The sequence below is a fragment of the Schistocerca gregaria genome, chromosome 4, assembly GCF_023897955.1.
Source record: "Schistocerca gregaria isolate iqSchGreg1 chromosome 4, iqSchGreg1.2, whole genome shotgun sequence".
NCBI lineage: Eukaryota > Metazoa > Arthropoda > Insecta > Orthoptera > Acrididae > Schistocerca > Schistocerca gregaria.
The window spans coordinates 37,839,371-37,864,293 of NC_064923.1; the positions used below are offsets into that span (position 1 = coordinate 37,839,371).

The 24,923-nt window shown below is 39.7% G+C and overlaps 1 protein-coding gene across 8 annotated transcripts in view; it reads right to left on the bottom strand.

Moving 5' to 3' along the window:
* LOC126267302 (putative transferase CAF17 homolog, mitochondrial) overlaps positions 1-24,661 on the bottom strand; it is a 64,744-nt gene extending 40,083 nt beyond the window's left edge. For 3 of the 8 annotated variants that reach the window (XR_007548982.1, XR_007548980.1, XM_049972377.1), the window contains exons 1-2: positions 24,173-24,264; positions 22,886-24,041 (exon numbers count right to left, since the gene is read on the bottom strand). Coding sequence is in view for 2 of the 8 variants with exons in the window: in XM_049972377.1 (XP_049828334.1) it covers positions 22,886-23,974 (1,089 nt within the window). In the remaining 6 variants the exon portion in view is untranslated. Of the gene's footprint in view, positions 1-22,885 lie in introns of all 8 variants that reach the window. The other 5 variants (XR_007548983.1, XR_007548981.1, XR_007548985.1 and 2 more) reach the window with 5 other exon arrangements.
* Positions 24,662-24,923: the final 262 nt, after the last annotated feature.

A 24,923-nucleotide genomic window follows, 5' to 3' on the forward strand; every position in this document is an offset into this window, starting at 1 on the left:
TTCTGCCATGTAAATGCTAGCATCAATTGACAAACAGTTGTGCTCCGACACGGTTATACCTACACGGCTCTTTTGGTAATGGACTAATGGTGACAATGTTATAATCGAAATATAAATCAGCAATAAATTACAGATTCTGTGACTGACTGCTGTCCTCCTTTACATTTGAAGTACAAAACATTCCAGACAGTGTAAAACAAAACAGAGAGACTGAAAGGAAATATGAAAAGGATCAGCTAGTTGATACTGAGAAATATTCTGAGGGAAACAGCACATGAAATTGCTATAGGAACTTCAAAACTAAGCCCACAGGGTTTCAACCACAAAGTCTCTGATTCTAGAAAGACAATGGGCAATCTGCTCTAACAATCAAGAACACTGCAATGAACTCACCTGATAGTTCAAAGAGCTAATTAACTGCCCAGAGCCAACCCAAAGAGACCCATCAAAAGAATCTGAGGACACTAATCCAAATTCATTACCATCAGATGAAGTAGAAACTGTCAGTCAGAACAAAAGGCTCAAAAACAATCACAGCACTGGGGAAGGGAAGAGGGAATTGTAGTATAAATCCTCAAATCTGCAGACTCGAATGCCATAAGCAATCACAAAAATCATGCGAGACATTTGGCAAACAGAACAAATTACAGACAACTGCAAAAATGCTTTAGTTCATACGTTACAGAAGAAGGGGTCTAGAACAGATGTAAATACCTACAGTGAACTCACAAATATTAATTGCATACAAAAGTCTATCCCAGTGTCTTCTTGATAGAGCATAGGGACAACTTGAATAAAAAATTGGAGAATATCTGGATATAAGACAGGATTCAGAGAAGGCCATAAGAGAAATTCTAGGTACAGAACTTTACAAGTTTTTTTCTTATAGTTTTGCATTCCTTCCTCTGAGTGTTTTCAATGTCTACTTTTGTCTTCCAAATCAGCGTTACTGATGCATAGAGGCATTCTGGTTAAATTATTGTATTGTAATGTCTTAGTTTTGTGTGTCTGTAGATCATTTTGTGTCATATTTATTCTGTATAAATTGCAGGCCCATGTGGAGTTTGCTGGTCTCCCATTGAACACCTCCCCTTGTGCCAGATAGGGGAATGCTCACCAGATATGATGGGTACCAGGGAAATAAAATACCCAAGGTGGACCAAGACCAGCAGTTGCTGCCTTGTAGCATGACTTTGATAGTCTGAGATGAGTTAGCCCTGAAAGAAAATCCTCAATTAAGTTAGGCCAGTAAAGGAGAATATTTGTAGTTGCTTTCAAGACACATAAGAGCCTCAGAACGCAATCAACTCAAGATACCAACATGAGCAGACTCATATCAGGGATGATGGTTTAAGGCCTGATAATACCCAGGGTCTTGCAAAATGCAAAGATCATCGAGAAGACTTACACTTGGGACCATCAACTTACTCAGCCACCCAGGAAAATGTGAAGAAATAGTGGACCTTATGGAAAGGAGAAAATTAATGATACTGGGGATGAGTGAAACAGTACACACTGCATTGGCATGAAAATAACAAAGAGATGAAGAATGGTGTTTGTTCCATCATGAATAAAGATCTAAAAGGAGTCACTGACATTCAATACATTAGGGAGGAAATAATAAAGATGACTGTACATTAAGGGAAAGAAAAGCTAACTTTCGTACAGGTGTATGCAACTCAAACTGGATGTCAAGAGGATAAGATCAGTTTCTTGAACATTTGGAAATAGTGATTAGTAAAGATAGAGTGATCATTATAGGAGACCTAAATCCACAGCTTGGGACAGATAGAACAGGATATGAAAATGTAAAGGGACCCCATGGATATGGTAGAAGAAATGTAGAAAGTGAGCATCACCTAGACTTCTGTATGAGGACTGGGTTGGTGGTGAAAAACAGTTGGTTTGAGAAGAGAGAGAGCAATAAGATTACACGATACAGTTGGGATGGATTACAAAAGACTGCAGTTGATTATGTCATCATAAATCACTGATGTCAGAGTAATTCCTAGTGAGACCCTTGACAGTGATCACCGTCTATTAGTAGCAGACCTGAGAAACTTGCATGTGCCAAAAGTACAGAACAAGAAAATGCCAAAAATCAAAGTATGGGTGCTCCAGAAAACAGAAGAGAGCTGAATATCAGAATCAGATAAAATCCCTATTACCAAGAGATGAAAGGAAAAATGGAGAGGCAGAATGGACCACATTAAGGTACACATTGGTAAAGGAAGCCACTGAAGTTTGTGCGAAGACAAGTATGATGACAATAGAGAAGGAAACACCTTGGTGGAATAAAAGTGCGAGAGCAGTAATCATAAGAAATCTCTTCAGGAAAGAGAGGGATTGAGACAAAAATAAACCCAAACTTATTTGAGATGAGGCAAAGATCAGAAACCTCAAACAAATGCACCAAATCAAGAAACTGGAAGTTATAAGAACAGTTGCAGAAGAAAAGACCAAGGCATGGAAGATATTCACTCAGAAATTGGAGGAGGACAGTAGAGGCAATAAGAAACTGTTGTATAGGGTTATCAGAGGTGTAACGAAACCAATGAAAACCATAGAAGCACTTGAAGATGAAAATGGAAATCTGGTTAGGACAGAAAGTGACATGAGAGAAGTCCTGAAAAACCATTTCCACCACCTCTTAAATAGATCTACATCTACATTCATACTCCACAAGCCACCCAACAGTGTGTGGTGGAGGGCACCCCACATGCCACCGTCATTACTTCCCTTTCCTGTTCCAGTTGCATATGGTTCGCGGAAAGCCTCCATGCACGCTCGAATCTCTCTAATTTTACATTTGTGATCTCCTCGGGAGGTATAAGTAGAGGGAAGCAATATATTCGATACCTCATCCAGAAACACACCCTCTCGAAACCTGGACAGCAAGCTACACCGCAATGCAGAGTGCCTCTCTTGCAGAGTCTGCCACTTGAGTTTGCTAAACATCTCCATAGCGATATCATGTTTACCAAATAGCCCTGCGACGAAATGCACCGCTCTTCTATGGATCTTCTCTATCTCCTCTGTCAACCTGACCTGGTACGGATCCCACACTGATGAGCAATACTCAAGTATAGTTCGAATGAGTGTTTTGTAAGCCACCTCCTTTGTTGATGCACTACATTTTCTAAGGACTCTCCCAATGAATCTCAACCTGGCACCTGCCTTACCAACAATAAATTTTATCTGATCATTCCAGTTCAAATTGTTCCGCATGCATGCATGCTACCATACATTTTACAGAAGTAACTGCTACCAGTGTTTGTTCCACTATCATATAATCATACAATAAAGGATCCTTCTTTCTATGTATTCACAATACATTACATTTGCCTATGTTAAGGGTCAGTTGCCACTCCCTGCACCAAGTGCCTATCCGCTGCAGATCTTCCTGCATTTCGCTGCAATTTTCTAATGCTGCAACTTCTCTGTATACTACAGCATCATCCACGAAAAGCCACATGGAACTTCCAACACTATCTACTAGGTCATTTATATATATTCTGAAAAGCAATGGTCCCATAACACTCCTCTGTGCAAATCAGAGGTTACTTTAACGTCTGTAGACGTCTCTCCATTGAGAACAACATGCTGTGTTCTGTTTGCTAAAAACTCTCCAATCCAGCCACACAGCTGGTCTGATGTTCTGTAGACCCTTACTTTGTTTATCAGGCGACAGTGCGAAACTGTATAGAAAGCCTTCCGGAAGTCAGGGAAAATGGGATCTACCTGGGAGCCTGTATCTAATATTTTCTGGGTCTCAGGAACAAATAAAGCGAGTTGGGTCTCACATGATCGCTGTTTCCGGAATCCATGTTGATTCCCACAGAGTAGATTCTGGGTTTCCAGAAATAACATGATACGTGAGCAACAAACATGCTCTAAAATTCTACAACAGATTGACATCAGAGATACAGGCCTATAGTTTTGCGCATCTCCTCGATGACCCTTCTTGAAAACTGGAACCACCTGTGCTCTTTTCCAATCACTTGGAATCTTCCATTCCTCTTGAGACTTGTGGTACACGGCTGTTAGAAGGGGGGCAAGTTCTTTCGCGTACTCTGTGTAGAATCAAATTGGTATCCCGTCAGGTCCAGTGGACTTTCCTCTGTTGAGTGATTTCAATTTCTTTTCAATCCTTGGACACTTATTTCGATGTAAGCCATTTTTTCGTTCGTGCGAGGATTTAGAGAAGGAACTGCAGTGCACTCTTCCTCTGTGAAACAGCTTCAGAAAAAGGTGTTTAGTATTTCAGCTTTACGTGTGTCATCCTCTGTTTCAATGCCTTTACCATCCCAGAGAGCCTGGATATGCTGTTTCGATCCACTTACTGATTTAACCTCAGACCAGAACTTCCTAGGATTTTCTGTCAAGTCGGTACATAGAGTTTTACTTTCGAATTCACTGAACGCTTCACGCATAGCCCTCCTTACACTAACTTTTACATTTTTTAGCTTCTGTTTGTCTGAGAGGTTTTGGCTTCATTTAAATTTGCAGTGAAGCCCTCTTTGCTTTCGCAGCAGTTTCCTAACTTTGTTGTTGAACCACGGTGGGTTTTTCCTGTCCCTCACAGTTTTACTCGGCATGTACCTGTCTAAAACACATATTACGATTACCTTGAACTTTTTCCATAAACACTCAACATTCTCAATGTCAGAGCAGTAATTTTCGTTTTGATCTGGTACGTAGTCTGAAATCTGCCTCCTATTACTCTTGCTAAACAGATAAACCTTACTCCCTTTTTTTATATATATATATTCCTACTTACTTCCATATTCAGGGATGCTGCAACGGCCTTACGATCACTGCTTCCCTGTTCTGCACTTACAGAGTCGAAAAGATCAATTGAAGAACCAAATACAGAACTGGAAATCCACACTTACAATGCAGAAACTCCCATCACATGATTAGAAACAGAGGCAGTCTTAAAATCTATGCTTAAAGAAAAATCTTCAGGTGCAGATGAAGTGAACGCAGACATGATTAAGCTAGCAGGTATTCAAGGCATACAGTGGCTGCACCAAGTACTCAATACCATAAGGGTACATAACAAAATACCTGCGAATTGAAGCAAGGGTGTAACAATTCCCCTGTTTAAGAAAGGTAGCAGACGGAAACCCACCAACTATAGAGGAATAGCCATATTGTCCCATGGACTGAAAATACTTGAGAAGATAATAGAAAACAGACTGAGGACTATCGTAGAACCACAGCTGGAGGAGGGACAATATGGTTTCAGAAGTAACAGAGCAACAATAGATCTAATTTTTAGCACCAACATGTTGATGGAAAAGTATTGGGAGAAAGGCAAAGAACCTGGTCATTGTATTCCTGGATATAGAAAAAGCCTATGGTAATGTTATAAGAGAGAAGATCTGGGAATACCTGAGTAAAAAGAATGTGTCTGAAGGACTAATAAGAAAAATTCAGATGTTGTACAACGATTGTACTACCTGTGTACAAATTGTGAAAAGACGATCATCATGGTTTGAGACCAAGAGTGGAGTTCAGCAAGGAAGTGCACTGTCCCCACTACTATTCAACACTCTTACGAATACTATAATGAAGAACATCAAGGAGGAGTCAGGTGAACTGAATGCATTTGCCTTTGCTGATGACATCATGTTATGGGGTGAAACTGAAGAGGAAGAATAGATCAGACTCGATGAATGGAAATCTCAGTTCCAGAAATATAACCTCAACATCAGCAAGACCAAGGCAGTAGTGATGGCAGTCAACATAGATGTACAACTAGCGAGTGTAAAACTAGGAGACCATCACCTAGAGTGTGTGGACAGTTCTCCTGGAAGTGTAATCTCTACTGATAATTTGGTCAGAAATGAAATCACCAACAGAGTGCAAAAAGTATCTGAATTCTGCCAACAAGTAAGATCACTTTTATGGGATGACTTGATTCCAAAACCAGCCAAACTGTTGATGTTTAATAGCTATTTCATACCAATATTGACCTATTGTGTCGAAACATGTACCCTCACAAACAAGAGAATCATCAAGCCTGCAAGCATCAGACATGAAATTTCTTAGATCCACCATCCAGAAGACCAAGATGGACAAGTTAAGGAATGAAGAGATGAGGAAAGAAGCCAGAGTAAAGACATTCCGATTAGATTGAATTGGAACATCTAAACTTCGATGGTATGGGCATGTGATGAGAATGGAGCCAACTAGAACAGCCAAAATAAATTTGGAAAGACAAGTGGATAAGGAAACACCTCAAGGAAGACCTCAAACTCGATGGGTGGACTTGATTAAGGCAAATCTAGTGATCATAGGATGGTCAGTGGATGACATTCTCCGTGAACAGGTGTATTTGGACAGGATGAAGTGGAAGAGGCTCATTACCAGTACCTGAGAAACTGGAACTGTTAAATGATGATGACAAAATTTGTAGACAAATCATACCAATTCAAAAGCAATCAGGAAATCAAACAATATACAAATATTCACACTGACATTAGAAAATGATGGCTAAGATTCTATGAGCACATTAAAGGAATGAATCTAGACAGATTTACAAAACAAATAGTAAATTTAAAACAAGTGTATGACCAAATTAGACACAATGAAATGAGTTGGCAAGGTCAAAACTGACATGAAACTCGCAAGAATTACTCCAGAATATGAACAAAACCATGATACCTTCTGGTCGAAAATTCACAAACAGCAAGTTGACCAAATACAACTGTCACCAGTCTCTAATCTAGTGGTTTTCATATTTTAAGCTGTAATATCCATAGTCTGAGAAGTAAATCTTTTGAACTTGAAGCTGCTATTAAGAGGCCAGCATTGATTATAGGTGTATTGTGGAGTTCAGGGATGGCAGTTATTGCTGAAACAACCAGGTTTTGGTTATATCAGCTTTCTTCCACATCAGTTTAACATGACATTTAAAAGTGTTGAAAATAACCATTTTCTGATATGACCAGTTTTCAGCTTTTTATTCATATTATTTCTTCTAACAAACGTAGAAATCGAAAAAGAAACTGAAAAATTTGACACTGTTTCAAGATACATAGCTTCAAGAATCAAAAGCTTATTCCATTCACCGTTCACTGCTTTTTTCAAAAAGTAATAAGTTGTCACATACCAAAAAATGACCAGTTTCACCTATTGAATCAATTTTTTTTTTACTTAAACTCTGCTCAAAAATCATTTTGTGATTGGGGATCATACCACTATTTGGGTGTTACAAACAGACAGTGATAAAGGGTGAAAACTGAGGTTGAAAAACTGTTTTCTCATCTTAATGTGTCTTTTTTTTTTTTCTAGGGCTACAAGATAAAGGCATATTATGTGCACACATGCAGCATATCAGCTACTTTCTATTTTTATTGTACACATTGAATGAATTACTGTTAAGTTTTTAATGTGTTACTATTACAATAATTTCCCTCCTATTATGTCATGGTCACAGCAGGCAAATCTTTAATATTTTAAAGCAAATGAAGCATTGTACTTCATTGCTAGGTCACTACCTAAAATTATGAGGTTAATTCAAATGCAATCTGGTCAGTGCATCTACCTTTGCCTTACACATAAGGTGGCAGCACATAACTGCAGGTATGGTGGCGCCGTCTATTGGTAGAGAGAGTGATGCGTGCGTGCCCGCTCTTTGATGTTGCATAGTGTCAGTGTGGTTTCACACCGAAGAGAAACTGGTCACACAAGTTATCGTCCACTACCGAACATACAGGCGAGTAAGCAGGAACAATGAGAAGTGATTCGATTTTTGGTGGAAGAGGGAGTTGGAGGCTGTGAAATGTATTGAAGGATGAAAGTTGTGTACGGTGAGTACAGTCTGAGTTGTTCAAGTGTTGCAGAATGGTGCAAATGATTCCTTGAGGGGCACGAGTAAATGGAAGACGATGCTCGTCTTGGAAAGGCTCATCATGTCATCACACTGGAAATGTTTGTGAAAGTGAAAGCTTTAGTCTTGGACAACTGCAGAATCACCTTGGACGAGATCTATCGGTTACTGGGTATTAGCGTGGGCACTGTCCACACCATAATGCATCAACACTTGAACTTTTGAAAAATCTGTGCACAGTGGGTTCCCCACCAACTGACCGCCGAACAGCGCAATACTTGTATGGCACTGTCTTTGAGTCATCTGCACCTCCAACTCCCTCTGTCACCAATACGGCTTTCTGTCATGTAATGTCACAGGTGACGAAGCATGGTGTCACCATTTTGAATCGGAAAGCAATCGTCAGAGCAAGCATTGGAAACAAGCAACTTCAACACCTCCAAAGAAACCAAAGGCTGTGCACACAAGTTCTGGTAAGGTCATGATGTTCTCCTTTTTTGACCACAAGGGCCCACTGCTTGTAGAGTTCCGGAACGGGGAACCACCATCAATGTCCAGCATTATCAAGGCACTTTTCAGAGGCTTCCATGAGCCATCAAGTCGAAACACTGAGGCATGCTGTCCAATGCCATTACCCTCTTGCATGATGATGCCCCCCCCCCCCCACACACACACACACACACACAACGCATGGCCAATACAGTGAAGACAACATCACAGCAGTTTCGGTGGGAAACTGCTAGAATATCCACCTTACAGTTCCAATCTTTCACTGTGTTTGGACCTCTAAAACAAGCTATTCACGGACACTGATTCACAACGGATGTTGAAATCTGTGACTCGGTCCAGGCCTGGATCTGGCAGCAGCCTACTAGCTTCTTCAAGAATAAAATTGACCAGCCAGTCTTGCAATGGGATAAATGTGCCAGTAGTTTTGGTGACTATTTTTGAGTATGTGTACTGCATATAGGTCCTTTTTTGAGTTAATAAAATCATTGCCATTACTTTACAGGAGTGACCGGGTTTCATTTGAATGCCCCTTATATTTCCAGAATAGAGTTGATGCCATCAAGCAATTCTATGGATGTCTGGTGATGACAGCAAAAAAAACTACCATATAGAAATGGTAAGAGCAACTCTTGCACACTGCACCTACACGCGTACGTTAAGCCACAACACATGGCAACAGGAACATTATTGTCTCAATGACGCTGTACCAGTTCTTATGCCACATGTTTGACACTTGTGTCTGTTGGCACTGTTACTAAAATAGCACTGATCACTTTTCCTATGTTCTTTAACACTACAATATTTCAAAACAATGCAAACTTTATGAATAAAAATTGCTCCTTTTTTTTAAAAAAAAAAAAAAAAGGTTATTGAAAAACAAAAAACAAAATCAGCACTGTTGCTGTGGCTAACTGACATTTTGTTTTTTACCTGGTTATTAGTAAAATAGCATGCAGCTTTACTGTATGATTAAAAGATGATGGCGTCCTCTTGGGTAAAATATTCCGGAGGTCAAATAGCCCCCCATTCGGATCTCCGGGCAAGGACTACTCAAGAGTATGTCGTTATGAGGAGAGAAAAAAACTGGCGTTCTATGGGTTGGAGTGTGGAATGTCAGATCCCTTAATCGGGCAGGTAGGTTAGAAAATTTAAAAGGGAAATGGATAGGTTTAAGTTAGATATAGTGGAAATAAGTGAAGTTCGGTGGCAAGAGGAGCAAGACTTTTGATCAGGTGAATACAGGCTTATAAATACAAAATCAAATAGGGGTAATGGAGGATTAGGTTTAATAATGAATAAAACAATAGGAGTGCGGGTAAGCTACTACAAACAGCATAGTGAACACATTATTGTGGCCAAGGTAGACACGAAGCCCACGCCTACTACAGTAGTACAAGTTTATATGCCAACTAGCTCTGCAGATGATGAAGAAATTGAAGAAATGTATGATGAGATAAAAGAAATTATTCAGGTAGTGAAGGGAGACGAAAATTTAATAGTCATGGGTACTGGAATTCGACAGTAGGAAAAGGAAGAGAAGTAAACGTAGTAGGTGAATATGGATTGGGGCTAAGAAATGAAAGAGGAAGCCGCCTGGTAGAATTTTGCAGAGAACATAACTTAACCATAGTTGACACTTGGTTCAAGAATCATGAAAGAAGGTTGTATACATGGAAGAACCCTGGAGATACTGACAGGTTTCAGATAGATTATATAATGGTACGACAGAGATTTCGGAACCAGATTTTAAATTGTAAGACATTTCCAGGGGCAGATGTGGATTCTGACCACAATCTATTCGTTATGAACTGTGGATTAAAACTGAAGAAACTGCAAAAAGGTGGGAATTTAAGGAGATGGGGCCTGGATAACCTGAAAGAGCGAGGTTGTACAGAATTTCATGGAGAGCACAAGGGAACAAATGACAGGAATGGGGGAAAGAAATACAATAGATGAAGAATGGGTAGCTTTGAGGAACAAAATAGTGAAGGTAGCAGAGGATCAAGTAGGTAAAAAGATGAAGACTAGTAGAAATCCTTGGGAAACAGAAGAGACACTGAATTTAATTGATGAAAGGAGAAAGTACAAAAATGCAGGAAGTGAAGCTGGCAAAAATGAATACAAACGTCTCAAAAATGAGATTGACAGGAAGTACAAAATGGCTAAGGAGGGATAGCAAGAAGACAAATGTAAGGATGTAGAGGCTTATCTCACGAGGGGTAAGATAGATACTGCCTACAGGAAAATTAAAGAGACCTTTGGAGAAAAGAGAACCACTTGCATGAATATCAAGAGCTCAGATGAAACCCAGTTCTAAGCAAAGAAGGGAAAGCAGAAAGGTTGAAGGAGTATATAGAGGGTCTATACAGGAGCAATGTTCTTGAAGACAATATTATGGAAATGCAAGAGGATGTAGATGAAATGGGAGATATGATACTGCGTGAAGAGTTTGACAGAACACTGAAAGACCTAAGTCGAAACAAGGCCCCGGGAGTAGACACCATTCCATTAGAACTACTGACAGCCTTGGGAGAGCCAGTCCTGAGAAAACTCTACCATCTGGTGAGCAAGGTGTATGAGGCAGGCAAAATTCACTCCGACTTCAAGAAGAATATAATAATTCCAATCTCAAAGAAAGCAGGTGTTGACAGATGTGAAAATTACCTAACTATTAGTTTAATAAGTCACGGCTGCAAAATACTAACACGCATTTTTTGAATGGAAAAGCTGGTAGAAGTCGACCTCGGGGAAGATCAGTTTGGATTCTGTAGAAATGTTGGAACACGTGAGGCAATACTGACCCTACAACTTACCTTAGAAGAAAGATTAAGGAAAGGCAAACCTACGTTTCTAGCATTTGTAGACTTACAGAAAGCTTTTGACAATGTTGACTAGAATACTTTCTTTCAAATTATGAAGGTGGAAGGGGTAAAATACAGGGAGAGAAAGGATATTTACAATTTGTACAGAAAGTGTGAGTAGAGGGATACGAAAGGGAAGCAGTGGTTGGGAAGGGAGTGAGCCAGGGTTGTAGCCTCTCCCTGATGCTATTCAATCTGTATATTGAACAAGCAGTAAAGGAAACAAAAGAAAAGTTCGGAGTAGGTCTTAAAATCCATGGAGAAGAAATAAAAACCTTGAGGTTCGCCGATGACATTGTAATTCTGTCAGAGACAGTAAAGGACTTGGGAGAGCAGTTGAACGGAATGGACAGTGTCTTGAAGGAGGGTATAAGATGAATATCAACAAAAGCAAAACGAGGATAATGGAATGTAGTTGAATTAAGTCGGGTGATGCTGAGGGGATTGGATTAGGAAATGAGACACTTAAAGCAGTAAAGGAGTTTTGCTATTTGGGGAGCAAAATAATTGATGCTGGTAGAAGTACAGAGGGTATAAAATGTAGACTGGCAATGGCAAGGAAAGCATTTCTGAAGAAGAGAAATTTGCTAACATCGAGTATTGATTTAAGTGTCAGGAAGTTGTTTCTGAAAGTATTTGTATGGAGTGTAGCCATGTATGGAAGTGAAACATGGACGATAAGTAGTTTAGACAAGAAGAGAATAGAAGCTTTCGAAATGTGGTGCTTTAGATGAATGTTAAAGATTAGATGGGTATATCACATAACTAATGATGAGGTCACCAATCTGGCGGAAATGACCATTCACAACAACTCCCCTATCGCGACTATGATGTCGTCTAAGTATGACAACAAACACAAAAATAGATCGAAAAACCATCACATACAGATTCTGCTAAAAATATAATGAAACTAATGGAACAAGCAAGGGAAATTGGGGTTTTTGGGTGGGGACAAACAAAAAATAAACACAAGCCACTAAACCAAACGACAAAAAAGATAAAACAAAATGACCATAACCTTCCAAAAATCAACTAAAAACAATATCCACTGGAATCGAACACTTCCCTTGAGCTATATGGGTCAACAGAAACTATTGATACCAAATCATGAAACACAAAACTACAACCACATCCACAATCATCATTACCACAAAAAACACAACAAACCAACAAAATTGGAGTCTAACACTTCCCTTAGTCTTAGGTTCAGTATTGCCTCACGTGTTCCAACATTTCTACGGAATCCAAATTGATCTTCCCTGAGGTCGACTTCTAACAGTTTTTCCATTCGTCTGTAAAGAATTGGTGTTAGTATTTTGCAGCTGTGAATTATTATACAGATAGTTCGGTAATTTTCACATCTGTCAACACCTGCTTTCTTTGGGATTGGAATTATTATATTCATCTTGAAGTCTGAGGGAACTTCGCCTGCCTCATACATCTTCCTCACCAGATGGTAGAGTTTTGTCAGGACTGGCTCTCCCAAGGCTGTCAGTAGTTCTAATGGAATGGTGTCTACTCCCAGAGCCTTGTTTCGACTTAGGTCTTTCTGTGTTCTTTCAAACTCTTCACGCAGTATCATATCTTCCATTTCATCTACATCCTCTTGCATTTCCATAATATTGTCTTCAAGAACATTGCCCCTGTATAGACCCTCTATTTACTCCTTCAACCTTCCTGCTTTCCCTTCTTTGCTTAGAAATTGATATCCACCTTAGCTCTTGATATTCATGCAAGTGGTTCTCTTTTCTCTGAAGGTCTCTCTAATTTTCATGTAGGCTGTATCTACAGGGTGTTTCAAAAATGACCGGTATATTTGAAACGGCAATACAAACTAAACGAGCAGCGATAGAAATACACCGTTTGTTGCAATATGCTTGGGACAACAGTACATTTTCAGGCAGACAAACTTTCAAAATTACAGTAGTTACAATTGTCAACAACAGATGGCGCTGCGGTCTGGGAAACTCTACAGTACGATATTTTCCACATATCCACCATGCATAGCAATAGTATGGCGTAGTCTCTGAATGAAATTACCCGAAACCTTTGACAATGTGTTTGGCGGAATGGCTTCACATGCAGATGAGACGTACTGCTTCAGCTATTCAATTCTTTCTGAATTCTGGCGGTAAACCTGGTCTTTCAAGTGTCCCCACAGAAAGAAGTCACAGGGGTTCATGTCTGGCGAATAGGGAGGCCAATCCACGCCGCCTCCTGTATGTTTCGGATAGCCCAAAGCAATCACACAATCATCGAAATCTTCATTCAGGAAATTAAAGACGTTGGCCGTGCGACATGGCCGGGCACGATCTTGCATAAACCACGAGGTGTTTGCAGTGTCGTCTAAGGCAGTTTGTACCGCCACAAATTCACGAAGAATGTCCAGATAGCGTGATGCAGTAATCGTTTCGGATCTGAAAAATGGGCCGATGATTCCTTTGGAAGACATGGCGGCCCAGACCAGTACTTTTTGAGGATGCAGGGACGATGGGACTGCAACATGGGGCTTTTCGGTTCCCCATATGCACCAGTTCTGTTTATTGACGAAGCCGTCCAGGTAAAAATAAGCTTCATCAGTAAACCAAATGCTGCCCACATGCATATCGCCGACATCAATCCTGTGCACTATATCGTTAGCGAATGTCTCTTGTGCAGCAATGGTAGCGGCGCTGAGGGGCTGCCGCGTTTGAATTTTGTATGGATAGAGGTGTAAACTCTGGCGCATGAGACGATACGTGGACGTTGGCATCATTTGGACCGCAGCTGCAACATGGCGAACGGAAACCCGAGGCCGCTATTGGATCACCTGCTGCACTAGCTGCGCGTTGCCCTCTGTGTTTGCCGTACGCGGTCGCCCTACCTTTCCAGCACGTTCATCCGTCACGTTCCCAGTCTGTTGAAATTTTTCAAACAGATCCTTTATTGTATCGCTTTTCGGTCCTTTGGTTACATTAAACCTCCGTTGAAAACTCCGTCTTGTTGCAACAACACTGTGTTCTAGGCGGTGGAATTCCAACACCAGAAAAATCCTCTGTTCTAAGGAATAAACTATGTTGTCCACAGCACACTTGCACGTTGTGAACTGCACACGCTTACAGCAGAAAGACGACGTACAGAATGGCGCACCCACACACTGCGTTGTCTTTTATATCTTTCACATCACTTGCAGTGCCATCTGTTGTTGAAAATTGTAACTACTGTAATTTCGAAAGTTTGTCCGCCTGAAAATGTACTGTTGTCCCAAGCACATTGCAACAAACGGTGTATTTCTAGCGCTGCTCGTTTCGTTTTTATTGTCGTTTCAAATATAACGGTCATTTTTGAAACACCCTGTATCTTACCCCTCATGAGATAAGTGTCTACATCCTTACATTTGTCCTCTAGCCATCCCTGCGTAGCCATTTTGCACTCCCTGTCGACCTCACTTTTGAGACGTTTGTGTTCATTTTTGCCTGCTTCACCCTGCCTGCATTTTTGTATTTTCTCCTTTCATCAATTAAACTCAGTATCTCTTCTGTTACTCAAGGATTTCTACTAGCCCTTGTCTTTTTACCTACTTGGTCCTCTGCTCCGTTCACTATTTCATTCCTCAAAGCTACCCATTCTTCTTCTATTGTATTTCTTTCCCCCATTCCTGTCAATTGTTCCCTTATGCACTCCATGAAATTCTGTACAACTCCTGGTTCTTTCAGTTTATCCAGGTCCCATCGCCTTAAATTCCCACCTTTTTGCAGTTTCTTCAGTTTTAATCTACAGTTCATAACGAATAGATTGTGGTCAGAGTCCACATCTGCCCCTAAAAATGTCTTACAATTTAAAATCTGCATAGACATGAAGAGAATATATGCTTCTGAAACGTGGTGCTGCACAACAATACAGAAGATTATCTAGAAAAGTCATGTAACTGAAGGGATCTGGAAACGTTTCTAGAAAGCATGCAGAGGTAGTGACAACAGAATAGCCATTTGCCAGAAATGATAGCATAGTGCAAGCACATACTTAACCCATCCATGACATGATTGGAATCCATTACATATTACAATCTGCACTAACTCATGAGGCTGTTGCAGCAACAACAATTACTTGTGTATAACGAACAGCTAAATCAAGTAAGAAGATTTACTTATTGAGTAAGCTAGATAAAGAGGCAGACGTGTCATGTCTCAAAGAGGAACTCAAAACATTTACCTTTTGGCAGGAGCATGTAGAATGTCTGGGGCTCAAGTTTCAACGAATGTGCATTGGACAGATACCTAAGTAGTAGAACAGTTAATGATGGGAGGGATCCTCTGCAGTTTACAGTCGCTGTAATGGAATTCATCAAGAAATGACTATTGCATAATAGAGCTATGAATACTAGATTAGAGAGATGTTGAATAAAACATGTTTTGATGTCAAGAAACCAACATGTTAAGTCTTCAATGACTACTGCGGAAGAATCTTATGAAAAGATCTCTCACAAAACCCAAAGATACTGAGGTCACACATAAAGGATGTCAATGAAACCAAAGGTTTCACATTCGTGTGTGACACAGGAACTGAAACTGAAGATAGTAAAGTAAAAGTAGAAATGCTGTACAGTATTTTCAAATGTTCCTTTACTAAGGAAGGTATAGAAGTACTCCCCCAATTCACTTCCTGCGGGACTGCAAAGATGAGTGATATAAGAAGTAGTGTTCATAGCTTTGAGGTACAGTTCAAATTGCAAAAATTAAAGTAGACTGCAGGGCTCAATGTAACCCTGATCAGATTGTATACAGAATATGCAGCTCAATTAGCATGCATTTTAACCATAATATATCATACATTCACTGGATGGAAAACTGTTCCTAATGACTGGAGGAAACACGAGTTATATTTGTTTACAACAGTGGTAGCAGAAGTGATCTACAAAAGAACCACCCAACATCATTGACATCTATCTACTGGATGTTGAAGTGTGGAACACATTTTGAATACACACATAATGAGGAACCTCTAACAGAATCACCTCCTCCATGTCAAGCAGCAGGGATTGTGAAAACACTGATAATGGGAAAACCAACTTACACTTTTCTCAAATGACATCCTGAAAGTGATTGATCAGGTCAGTCAGGTGAATGCAATACTTTTAGACTTCTGAAAAGTGTTTGCTATGGTACCACAGCAACATTTATTACCAAAAGTGTGATTATATGGGGTATCATATGAAACTTGTTGCTTCAGGTGTGCTGTATATTCATGACTTGCCAGAAACCATTAACAGTAATCTCAAACTTTTTCACAGTTTTGCTGTGACCTAATAATCACAAATTTGAAAATGTGTGCTTTACAAAACACTAAAATGTAGTATCCTAGGACAACAATACAAAAGGGATCAGTCAACTCATACACCCAGCTGTGTAACGCTTTGTATATATACAAAATGGAATGACCACATAGGTTCAGTCATAGGTAAGGCAAGTGCCAAACTTGAGTTCATTGAGAGGACACTGGGAGAATGCAGGCAGGCTGCACAGAGACGGCTTACAAATCACTTTTGCACCTAGTCTTAAAATACTGCACAAGTGTGGGGGACCCTTAGCAAATAGCACAAACAGAGGTTACTGAACAGATTCAAAGAAGAGTGGCAAGAATGGTCACAAGCTTGTCCGACTCATTGAAGAATGTCTTGGAAACATGGAAAAACCTGAATCGGCACGAGCTTGAAGATAAGATGTCAATTATCCCTCAAAAGCCTACTTACAAAATTTGAAGAATTAATATTAAGTGAGGATTGAAGAGCTATTCTTCAGCTCCAGACATATCACTGATAATAATGGTGATGCTATTTGGTTTGTGGGGCATTCAACTGCGTGGTTATCGATGCCCCTGACATATCACTACTGTAAGGATCATGAAGGTAAGATGAGACTAATTATAGGTAGCACAGAGGCAGTTTAAGATGAGACTAACTGTAGCTAGCACAGAAGCAGTTAAGCACTTCTGCTAGAAGGAGCAGATAAGCAGTTGTTAGCATCCCACTCTCAGACAATGAATTGATATTTAGTTAAAGTATGATGGCCATGCATGAATTACAGACAAAGCTTACATGGATTGTAAATCGTGCTCTGGAGAAATATGTGTCAAATAAGTGGATTAAGGACAGAAAAGACCCACTGTGGTTTTAAGCGAAATTCAGTAAATACTAAGGAAGCAAACCCATTGCACTATTGGTTCAAAAGAGAACATGCTAGTGACAACAGGCAATAGCAGAGAGTCATGCAGTTGTAAAAAGATTAATGTGTGAAGTGTACAACTACTATCATTGTCATAACTTAGCAAAATATATTGCCAAGAACATGAGACAATTCTGGTCCTACATAAAATCACTAAGTGGGTCTAATTCAGTCACTTGCTGACAAGTCTAATGGGGCAGTGGAAGACAGCAAAAGGAAAGTGGAAGTCATAAAATTCAAGTTTAAGGAATCGTTCACACTGGGCAATCATACAGACACACAATCATCTGACCGTGCCTCAGACTCCTGCATGGAGGACATGCAAATACGCACCCCGGACAAAGTTGTTCTTTCATTTGCATATTGCATTGTTATCTCTGTGTAATATAAACTTATGCACATCAATATCTTAGTTCTGAAAATGACTTAATGCCAAAATTGCAACTGTAAAATTAAACACTGACATCTGCAAGCAAGATGACTTCATTTTAAAAATTTATAGATGCTGTGGAAACTTATTACAAGAAATTAACAGAAAATGAAAGAGTTGAAAACATGTCAGTCACCAGGTACAGACACAATCCAAATTCGGTTTTACAAAGAGTAATCCACAGCATTCGACCCTTATTTATCTTGCATTTATCATGAATCTCTCATCCATGACAAGGTTCCAAGCAACTGGAAAAAAAGCGCTGCTGACTCCTGTATATAAAAAGGATACAAGAACAGACCAATAGCCTTAACATTGGTTTGCTGCAAAATTTGTCAACATATTCCCTGTTCGATTATAAAAATTTCCAAGAGATGGAAAAGCTTCTGTCCACGAATCATCACGGTTTTAGGAAACATCACTTATGCGAAACTCAGCTTGCTCTTTTCTCTTGATATGCTGTGAGCTATGGATGAAAGACAGCATGCAGATCCCATATTTTTACATTTCTGAAAAGCATTTGACAAGGTACCCCACCGTGAACTGCTAACGAAGGTATGAGTATACGGAATAGCCTCCCAGATGTGTGAGTGGCTAGAAGACTTCTTAAGTAACAGAAGCCAACATGGTGTCTTCGATGGCGAGTGTTCATCAAAGGCGACAGCAATGCCGTAAGTGCACCACAGGAGGAGGGTAGGACCACTCTTTATTTTCTATATACATAAACGATATGGCAGACATCATAAGTAGCATTCTGTGGTTGTTTGCTGATAGTGTCATGGTGAACAGGAAGATGTCATCATTGAGTGACTGTAGGTGGATACAAGATAACTTAAACCAAGTTTCTAGCTGGTGTGATAATTGGCTGCTACCTCTAAGTGTAGAAAAATGTTAGCTAATGCAGATGTGTAGGAAAAACAAATCTGTAAAAATTTAGCATCTGTTTTCTCACTGTTTTTGCAAATATGACAATGTACACCAAAACATAATTATGCCATGGGACAATACCAACATCCTGTATCAATACAGAATCACCTGATCCACATCAGGTCAAATATGAGTAAAGCCTCAACCTTCGATGACAACCTCCATTGTCTTCATCAGTAACAACATACTAATCTCAGAAACTTGATCTCGTACATAATCTTACTGCCCTTGTTGAACACTCAAGGGCAGGGACGGTGAAGTAGCTTACGCAAGTGCAGAAAGCATGCAACAGATACCTTGCAGGTAGTCTACATTACCTGTGCCTGTATGAGGCTGAGCTGATGGGTGCCTACAGGCATCTGTCCGCAAGAGGCAGCATTGGAGGAGCCTACTCTAAGGCTTACAGCTCTTTTGTGACTATTTATTGTTTTGCACACTCAAATCAGCTTACTGATGGTCACTCCTATATCAATAGCTATGCAGTGAATACATGTTAAAGCAGTGTGTGAGGCATCACATGTTGTTCAGTCTTTCATGACAGTGGGATTGGAGTGGTTGAGTGCAGGAAGAAGGTTTTACAGCATAAATGATTGCAGGGATAGTAATGTCATACGGTTCGACAAGAATGTTATGAAGGTGGAAGTGGATGGTACTGGAAAGATATAATTTATTATTTTCCAGGTTACATGTGAGAAACTCACAGCTTCCGCAGGTCAGTATATTGAGGCATCTGGGGTCTGTGTGGTACTGGGTGAAAAAGGAATGGGGGTGGGGGCGTGCTTCTAGAAGCTGAAACTGTATTTGTTGGAGAGAGAAAGTCAGAGAACACAAGGTCTATGAAACAGTTGCTCAAGACGAACACCTGGAAGAGATAGCTGGTATAGGTATTAAGGGTCTTGGCATTGGAGTAAATGCATTCATCACGAATGCCTAGGTTGTAGTACAGGGAGTATTTGATGTTGAAGGGAAGGTAACAGGCAATTTTGAGGAAGTGTTACTTATTGTCTAGTTCTACACTGACTGAAGTTCAGTGGTAAGTACCAATGAGGTTCAGTTTCATTTATTTATCCATCAAGGATAATCTCACTTAGACATATTATTTCTCATCATTCTACAATGAAAATAAATTGCTCAAAATATGCATACACCCAGAATATATAGGTACGCATTTATGAGGAGAGGACAGGTGATTGGCCAATGCCTCTGTGAAGGAACCAGCCAGACATTTAAATGAAATGATTTAGGGAAAATATGGGAAACCTAAATCAGGAGGGCTGTAGAGAGTAAACTCCACCTTAACAACTGCACTGCCTCAGTTGGTTTGTCCCTAAATGTTCTTTAATTTACACACAATCTGCTCCAAATAACTTATATAATAAAATATATGTTTTCACTTCATCAGTGCACACACCAAAACCAAGCTTTGATGACTCCTGGAGCACAAGCATGTTGGTATGCTCCTTGCACTAACTGTAGTCTGTTCAGAAAACAGACTCAGGCCCATAAATATTTAAGTATGCCCTGTGCATGTCTTCATGTACCCCTCTTGATCTGCCCAAAACAGAGTTAGCATCACCTCATGATGAATGACATGTTTAGCTCAGTAGAAATTCCAGTTTTTCTTCTGACTGTTAGTGGATAAATAGTGTAATCACACTGAAGACAACCCTCCCCCCCCCCCCCCCCCCCATGTAAGCAAACGACAAGATATTTATAAAAGGAAGGAATAGGATCAAGGAGGGAATAACAGAGAGGATAAAGAAGATGGGTTCAGCCTCCTGAATGACGAGAGAGATATACAATAAAAAGAATATATCCACAGAGGCAAAGATAAGCCACTGAAAGGCAACAGTGAGGAATGCAGTATTATATGCTGCTGAGATGATGAGCTAGGAAGAAATGGGCAGAACAACTAGAGAAGGAAGAGAGAAAAATACTAGGTCCCAAAAGAGGTGGATGCAAAGGCCTAGGGAAGAGTTGTACAGGAACATGAGAACAATATCTGGGTAAATCACACTCAAAAGGGCAAGGTTTGCTGGACATGTAGTTAGAATGAATATGGACAGAATGATGAAGAGAGTGTGGGAAACAACAGGAGAATGACGAAGAGAGTGTGGGAAACAACAGGGAGGACAAGGGGGAAAGAAAGGAACCAAGTGGTTTGTTGAACTTCGGAAGGACTGGTTGGAATTGGGGATCAAGGTCAAAGGAAAGGAAAATTGGAGGAGCAAATATACACTGACCAATATGCCAGAGATCAACAACAGAGAAGAATACAGGAAAAGATTAGTGTCACCAGTGGAGCCGACAGGAGAAAAGGACACTGAAGATCTCGCAAGAAGAGTGGAAGAGAAGAAGAGAAAGAATGAAGAGGTTCTGGGAGAAGAAAAGGAAAATTCAGTCCACAAAGGGGCTACCCATGGCCCTACAGAGGCCATAATACAAGAAGAAGAAGAAGAAGAGAAATGACAAGATATTATTATCATGTTCTATACATCTTTGCACATGATTTTCTTTGATCATTTATTTTAATGTGACAAGATGAACCACTACTCTGAATCATCTAAGTAATCTTTGCTTGTGTAATATGCATTACCCTTATGAAGAATGTTTTAGCTTTCTGCAGTCAGTGCTAAGGAAGGACACTTTGTGTTTGGAAAAGGACAAGTTGAATTTCAATTGTGAAAAGGAACTGAATTACTGCACAAAGCAAAGGGTTTCTTGACCAGAGTTCCCAACACAAAATGATTTCAACAATAAATCTACACTGAACCAGAGGGCTCAACCTCTGGGTACTGATGAATCTCTCTTCCACAAAATCCATGAGCAAGTTGAGGCCATCCTGGTTCCTGCAGCTAAACCTCTTATATGTTTGTAATTCTGATCATCAGATGTGAAGCAGTTTTGGGTAAACATGAAGTTTGGGAGGCAGTCAGGTGGCTAAGAGGCCATTTGTGTTACGGTATTGAATGAGGTTGCACTGACGACAATGTGAAACGTTCCAGGTGGGAGAAGAGTGAGAATATATTTGAGATGTTTTATGTTTGCTTTGCTTTATAGTTTGGACGTATGTTGCTTCCCCAGAGCTGAAAGTGTTCAGTAGGGACTTTGAAGCCTGTTACAAGGGGACAGCCAAAAGTACAAAACAACCAGTCCTGCAAGAATAACCATCCAGAGACATTGACATTCCCACGTCACTCCGAATCATGCTCTTTCTTAAGAGAGTTGAGAAAAAAATGGGCAGGAACAGGATGAGAAAATGGAACATCTGGAACTATATTTTTTGTCATAATGAGAGAATGATAATTTAGAGGCTAGATTGTAACTGAGAGTTGAAACTACATATTGCTAGAATAGCCTGTTATTAAAGAAAGTATAAGTTATACGCTATGCACTAAGTATTAAACAATATAAGAGCAAATTAAAAATAAATTTGAGTGTTGGTAAATAAGATACATTTACAAACTGTGACAGAAATTATGAAACATTTAAATATGTAATTCTTCTAAAAAGTGGCAGTAACCACAGAAATTAAAATTAAATGCAGACACATGAAATTACTCAATAGACACTGTGTATCCAACAACACAACCATTAAGGTGATTACAAAGGTCGTTAAATCACTAAAATCTAGGAATCTGTTCGTATATTACACAATTTCTGATAGAAAAGTTGGTATTTTCAGCAATCAAGCTGATTTTTGTGGAAAATTATGTTTGGCATTAGGCTGTTTGATTTACTGGAACACCCACAACTAGCCGGTTTTGAGCTATTGCCAGTTTCAGATGCAAATACTCATCAATGTTTTGCAATGTGTGTCAATCCACAATGGCATGATGACTGAAAATTGTTGTTTGAACCATTAACAACCCTCTAAATAGGCCTCAATTCTTGCAGTAAGTATATAAACTTTATTCTCTGGCAGTTTTCACAGTACTTATTGCAATATTAGAAAAATGAGGGGAGAACAACTTCTCATTAAGATGATAAAACAGATGTCTTACTTCCAAACGAGCAGTTTTCAGCAAACTTTATAACATGAAGGTTACAATAGAGCAAACACGAAAAATCAACTATATAACAAAATATACATACAACAACATTTTTCAAAACTCACTCATGCTTCCCGGCTCACAGCAAGGCGATCCTTCGGAGCTTCCTGTGGCCACCACTGTGGTTTGCAAGTCTCTCCTATAACGCCCATCACAGTAATATTTTTTGCTGCTATGGCTTCTGTTACTCTCAGCAGCCCCAGGCCAACTTTACCTTCCACGGCCCTCAATTTACCAATAGATTTTTTGGAAGAGTCTAGTAGCTGTATAGGTGCATCAGATGGTATTTCTATTTCTGGTTTGGACCTAAAAAACACTGGCATCAAGCGTTTCCTAACAACACCAGTATGGTGTGTTCGTGCTGTAAGTTCCTGTCCTATATAGCAACCTTTGTGAAAGCTTACACCATGCAGATAATCACTATTTGCTTCCAAAGGGAAAGACACTCCTGGTGGTAGGTCACATATGCCTTCTCCTATTCCTAAAACGTATCTGTGAACTCTGTAATTCAAGAATCCATCATATAATGAACTACCACCTAATTCTCTTGCAAAAGTATCACGAACAATTTCGTATACGGGGGCAACAACACGACATCCCAGTGCCGCTACTCTTGGATCGCGACATATGATCACATCATCACGATGACTGTAAAATCCAAGAGTTTCAGGTGATACGATATCCTTGGCATACGAAACTTTCCCTTGTGAGAAATCTAATTCATCAATCGGTCTATAAAAAACCCATACTTTCAATTTATCGTCAGCAACATCTATGTCGATTTTCCTGCGTACTCTGTATAACTTAAGATGTTTTTGAAGTAAATGAATGTAAGACGAATCACATTCAATCAAAAGAACATTTTCTTCTCTAGTTTTATAAATTATTGTATCACACATAACACGTCCTTTTACGTTCAGAAACAACGTGTAAATAGAATTCATACTTTCTAAATGACGGATATCATTTGTTATTAGTCCTTGCAAAAAATTGTGAACATCAACTCCTTGCACCTTCAGAAGCCCACGTTGCGTAAGATTTTCTACAGCATAAACATTTCCTCTTGATTTGGAAAATGATTCAGTAAATGTTCTACTGTTCAATGCGGTAAGTTGAAAACATTTCAGTGATCTCCTGCTCAGTAGCGTGAACATTCTGTATTCTTGATTATGTACAGTTCAGAGCAGTCTCCAAGATGAGTCTGATTCTTATCTGTAACCGCTTGAAAAAAATATGAGAACAACGGTTTACTTACAAACAACGTCAACGATAAGATATATCTCATCGTATGCTCTGATTTACATTTTGCGGGAAATTAACGATCTACATGAACGACATGAATCCAAACGTACCTCTAAACACGTTAACACTCACTACTATGTAAACAATAATATTGCTGTCAGGTTCCGACAGTGGAGCCAACATATAAAAAAGACATGATTTGTCGCCATACTGTGAAACTGGGCCACCACTGGCAACGAAAACTTGCACATGCTATGACATCAGAAGCCAGTTTCCATGTGTGCAATCAGTATTGCTACTGGCATCGTTTTCTAGATGGCATCAACCGAAATAATTCGTGCGGGCATAAATATTGTTCTACATCTTTTACTCCTAGATCTTACAGAAACATTAATTAAATGAAGACGGTCGTACAAATATTGAGTGCGAAAATGAATTTCTCGTTGAAATCTTTCGGGAGCCTGAAACACACTGATCGCAGACTAATCGGCAGGGGAAGAAATCTAATCCATAAAACATCTTCGATTGAATGAATCTAAGTTTGAATACCAACTGGGCTGCATCTCTTCCTGTATACAAAAGTCAACCGTTTACATTTCCTGTGAGTACATTGGGAAATAACTTCTTATTTCAACAGCTATAATCTGTTCTAATTCCTAAAGTTGGTCAGGGCCAGAACTGTTGTAAATTTAGCATTCCCTGTACTAGTACTTAGTTTTGTAACCAAACTTAATACTATTGAGTAGAACCTCTCATCAGTCAGTGATTCAGCCTATTTTAATATCTCTAAAGACTTATTAGTTTACTTACGGCCAGTTGTACAATCTCTACATGGCAGCCAGTTAAGCTCCAATCTCGGAA